Below are 5045 nucleotides of genomic sequence, written 5' to 3'. Positions count from 1 at the left end.
GGAGCGCCGCTGCACTCCCAAGCGGCGCACTCTCCAGTGCACCACCGGGCCGGCCCTATATTCTGGTTTTGATAATAGCCATTCTCTTTAACATTTTAAAACATTTCAACCAGAGAAAACTAATATCAGGAGCCCGCTTCCCAACCTTCCCAAACATTTATTTCAACTCCCCAACAAAGCTTTCATTTGCTGTGCTATACCCCAAGGTAGGCCTGGCTGCCCTGGACTTCCCGCAGCCTGTGTTCTTTGAGCCCCTCTGCCTGGTTTCTTCCAGGAGGAACAAGACCCAAACACAGAATTCACTGAGAAGAACTTGCTGATGACAGTCATTTATCTGCTGTTTGCTGGGACAATGACAGTCAGCGCCACACTCCGCTATGCCCTCTTGCTCCTGCTGAAATATCCTCAGGTCCAAAGTGAGAGCCTTTTCCACCAGCCAGGCCCTGGGAACAGAGGGGAGGGTTCAAGGGGGAAGAATGTGCAGGCAAAGCAGAGAGGCTGAGCCAGATCCTGGAGGTGAGAATGAGTGTGGCATTTGGGGAGTCTGAGGAGCCAGAAGTTGGGGAGCTGCTGATTGTAGTATGAGGTGTAGTGAGAGACAAGGCAGGAGACATCTGCAGTGCCTGGTCACTTTGGTAGTACATCGTGTGCCTTATCCTGGGCCCTGGGGAGCCATGGGAGGACTTTGAGCCGGGGAGGGCAGGATTTTATTCGCATTTTAGAAAAATCCTTTGGGCTGAGGATGCCACGAGCCCAAGGAGAAGGACAAAGTTGAGACAGGCTGTGGGGAGGAAAGAAGTGGGTTAGGCAGGTTGTAGAAAATGACGAGGGAGGGAGGTGTCCAGGGACATCCCCAGGTCACTGGCCAGAAAATTGGGGGACTGGGACCACCCTGAGATGGGGACAGGAGGGATAAGGAGCTGGTTTCAGGTAAGATGCTGAGGCCAGTGTGGAACAATTTGAGTGTGGGGCCTGAAGCCACCCAGGAGAGGGATCCAGAAGGCCACAAGACACCCAGGTCAGGACAAGAGATTAAAAATTAGGGTCACAGAGTGCGCAGTACTCTGGAACTGAAGCTGCAACAGTGAGGGAGGGTGCATGGATTAAGAGGCAGGGCTGGAAGGACCCCCAAGGAACTCCTCCTGCGTTTGAGGGCCAGGCAGCCAGAGTGGTGGGATGACCTCGGAAGATGGGTCTTAGCGGCCTGGTGGCATTGGTGAAGTGGAGTCAGCTGTGATTTTGGGCAAGTGACTTGGCTTCTCTGTGCCTCAGTTTCCTCATGGGAAATGGGGATAGAGAACGGTACACGGGGTTGTTGTGGGAATTAAGAAAGGATAGATGTAATCCCCAGCACACAGGAAGTATGAGCTCTGGGCTTAGCAAAGGCCAGGGGATTGTTCCTTCCTGCCAGACTCACCCCAAACCATGGCTTTCCAAGAAGATGGAGCTTCGGAGAGGAGGATCACAGGGCCCCACCCCACCTCTGACGCTCAACCCTCCTCTTGCACGCAGAGTGTGTGCAGGAGGAGCTGACGCGGGAGCTGGGGGCCAGCTGGGCACCAGGTTGGCTTTCCAAGAAGATGGAGCTTCGGAGAGGAGGATCACAGGGCCCCACCCCACCTCTGACTGTCAACCCTCCTCTTGCACGCAGAGTGTGTGCAGGAGGAGCTGACGCGGGAGCTGGGGGCCAGCTGGGCACCAGGTCTGGGGGACCGTGCCCGCCTCCCTTACACAGACGCGGTTCTGCACGAGGCACAGCGGCTGCTGGCGCTGGTGCCCATGGGAATACCTCGTGCCCTCACGAAGACCACCTGCTTCCGAGGGTACACCCTGCCCCAGGTGAGTATTCTGGACGGCCACAAGGTTGTCGCTGCCTTGGGGCCTGAGTCGGTTGCTATTAGGGTCTCTGACTTTTTCTTGATCTTAGTGTCTGTCTCTATATCTATTCTCCCTCCCTCCGATCTTCCTCCTCCTCTCTCTCTGACATCTCCCTCTCATTGTCTCTCTGCATCTCTTACTGTTTCTTTATTCGTTTCTCATGCCCTTTGACTATCTCTGGGCCTAAGTTTCCCCAACAGATATCCTAATTCTACCTCCTTCAAGGTGACTGGGAAAATCATATGAGGTGACACACAGGGAAGCAATTTCAGAAATGAAAAACCCAAGTTCAGCTCTAACAGAGGCTGTCCTCGCCCTTATCCCCTGCTGCAGGCACACACTCAGGCTGGCGTGCTCTTTCCTCATCTCTCTGCCCTTCCCTCTCCCTCTCCCTCTCCCCCTCCCGCTCCCCCTTTTCTTGGGAGTGCAGGGAGAGCAGTTCAGACCAAGAACCACCAGGGGGCGATGTCTCCCCAGAAACCTGAGATGGCTTAATGCAAACTGCTCCCTCTAGCTTCATTGTAAAATCAAACCCCTGGCATTTGGAATCTGGCCCTGTTGATTTCTATCTGGGACTTCGCACAAATCACTTCATCCTCTAAACCTCAATATACCCCTCTTCTAAATTGGGAACAATAATAGTATCAACTTGGACTTGTAAGATAATGCTTGTAAAACACCAACTCAGCTCTCAGTGGTGGTGGGGAGGGGGGTATGTACATGGCAACAGCAATGTAATAATAATAACGGATATCAGTGTTTGAGAACCTGCTGTCTGCCAGGTATTACTCTGAACGCTTTACATATATATTATGTAATCTTCAAAGCAACCCTATACAAATATGCCCATTTTACAGATGAGGAAACAGAGCTTGAAATGTTAGAAGACTTGCCAAGGTCACCCAGCCTGTAAGCAATGGAGGCAGGATTTGAACCCAGAACCTATGTTTTAACCACTACTATCTGCCTTTCTCTTATTTTAACAGCAGTAACACGGCCCTATCTTTTCTTGGAGCCCTACTCACCTTCTCAACTCAGATGCCCATTAGCCAGAGTCCCTCGCAAAGAATGTCTTGCCCCTTTCCTCACACTCCACCACCTACCTTCACCCTCACCACACAGCCCCGGGAACGTGGTAGCTCTGATCTTGGCTGAAGGGGCTGCCACTCTCCCTGAACCTGGGCAGGGGACCCTTCATGGACAGCCCTCACCATCCACCTGCCCTGGACCACAGCAGCAAGAAGCTGGACTCTGAGACATTCAGCAAAAAGGTGGCTTAGGACAGCCACAGCTGAATCACAACATAAAATGTAAAAATAACAAGTTCTGCTGTATCCAAATGGTTACCTTGGGCAACTTGCCCAAGTTCTCTGGACGTCAGTTTCCCGCTCTTCGAAATGGAGATAATATTTGTACCTGTCTCCTAGGCTTATTCAGAAGATTCACTGAGCTCTGTGTGTGAATGTAATATATGTGATATGTGCATTTGTCACATATGACATTATACATAGAAAGTGCCCAGCCCCTAGTAAGCACTTTATAAATGTTGGTGTCATTATGTCTTGTGAACTGGTGTTCCTGGCACTCCAGACTTGTGCTCCACACTCGGAACTGAACAGCCTGGTGTGGTGAGGAATTTGTAGTTTTACTATTATTTCCCCTCAGGGCACCGAGGTCTTCCCCCTCCTTGGCTCCGTCCTGCATGACCCCAAGGTCTTTGAGCAGCCAGAGGAGTTCAACCCAGGCCGTTTCCTGGATGCAGATGGAAGGTTCAAGAAGCATGAGGCATTCCTGCCCTTCTCCTTAGGTATCTGCTGGGTCCTAAGGTATAACCAGCAGGCCCTGGCTGCTCTGGGCGTCTGTGCCAGCTGGGGGCACGCTCCTCGCACCCTGGGCTCATTGTTGGCTCTCCCTGCCGTCCTTTCTGAGGGCCAGTCCTGTTTCCTTCTCTTCACCAGGTAAGCGTGTCTGCCTTGGGGAGGGCCTGGCGCGAGCGGAGCTCTTCCTCCTCTTCACTGCCATCCTGCACGCCTTCTCCCTGGAAAGCTCATGCCCGCCAGGGACCCTGAGCCTCCAGCCAGCTGTCAGTGGCCTTTTCAACATCCCCCCAGCCTTCCTGCTGCAGTTCCGGCCCCGCTGACCTCCACCCCACAGGTGAAGGAGGGAGCCTTGGGAGGTGGTGGCCACCTAGGTGCCTCTAGCCTCAATAGTAGGCACGGACAGGGTTGTGTCTCCAGAGCCACAAGTCTACACCATAGTCACCCCTTTCCAAGCACCCAGTCCACAAATTCTCCCAAATAGTAACATGTCCTGGTCTGCCATTGTGTACATAGACCTTGGCCACATGAGGACCCTCAGTACAGAGGATCACCTACCCCCCATCCCTGCTTAAGTAACCATGTTGAAAGGCCCTGGCTCCCCATTCCCACACACACACACTAATTCACAGTGTCAAAGTCCCTGTTAGACCTAGTGGAAAGGGCTAAACAACCAAGTAGGGGTCAGATTCTAATGCCCAGTGTCAGGGAAAAGGCCAGATCTGACATCCTTGTAACTTAACGTTTCCCATTTTGCAATAAAAGTTTGTTTCTGGTCCTGTGGCAGGGCCTAGTGTATGTGTGTGACTGAGTCAGTCATTGTGAGTAAGGGGTGGGGATGGGGGAGTCCACCTCTCCCCCGAGGCTGGGCGGCAGCTGAAAAACATGGCCACCACCCACCCTGACTGTTGACATCAGTACCAGATGTGGAGCCCGGGGTGAGTGGTGTACGGAGCTGGGAACCGTCCTGCTGCAGACCTGGGGGGGCCTCGTGCAGGGAAAGCCTGAAGCCTGTAGATCAGTCTGAAAGGAGGCACTTAAACACAGGCACTCTTGCATAAACGCAGCCCCTAACCTCTTGCCTTCTCTCCACTAGGAAACCAGCGGCATCTTTTTATTTCTTAATTATCTAGTAAGGAAGTTTTCAAACATATGCAGAAGTAAAATAATACAACGAACCCTCTAGTGTCCACCACTTAGTCTCATTTAATAACCACTGACTCTGCTATTTTTATTTCATGTATCTCACGATTATTTTAAAGCAAATCCCAGAAAATAATTGAAAACGCATTTCTTTTTTTTTTTTTTTAAATGACCGGTAAGGGGATCTTAACCCTTGGCTTGGTGTTG

At 51.9% G+C, this 5045-nt stretch overlaps 1 protein-coding gene across 1 annotated transcript in view; it reads left to right on the top strand.

The window, feature by feature from the left end:
* LOC103599192 (cytochrome P450 2S1) overlaps window positions 1–4493 on the top strand; it is a 12324-nt gene extending 7831 nt beyond the window's left edge. The window contains exons 7-10 of the mRNA XM_008583298.1: window positions 275–416; window positions 1652–1839; window positions 3544–3685; window positions 3837–4493. Of these exons, the coding sequence (XP_008581520.1) occupies window positions 275–416; window positions 1652–1839; window positions 3544–3685; window positions 3837–4018 (654 nt within the window). The 3' untranslated portion in view covers window positions 4019–4493. The remainder of the gene's footprint in view (window positions 1–274; window positions 417–1651; window positions 1840–3543; window positions 3686–3836) is intronic.
* The last annotated feature ends 552 nt before the right edge of the window (window positions 4494–5045 follow it).

The sequence above is a fragment of the Galeopterus variegatus genome, unplaced genomic scaffold, assembly GCF_000696425.1.
Source record: "Galeopterus variegatus unplaced genomic scaffold, G_variegatus-3.0.2 Scaffold2882, whole genome shotgun sequence".
Taxonomy (NCBI): Eukaryota; Metazoa; Chordata; class Mammalia; order Dermoptera; family Cynocephalidae; genus Galeopterus; species Galeopterus variegatus.
This window is presented reverse-complemented; position numbering and strand designations above follow the sequence as displayed.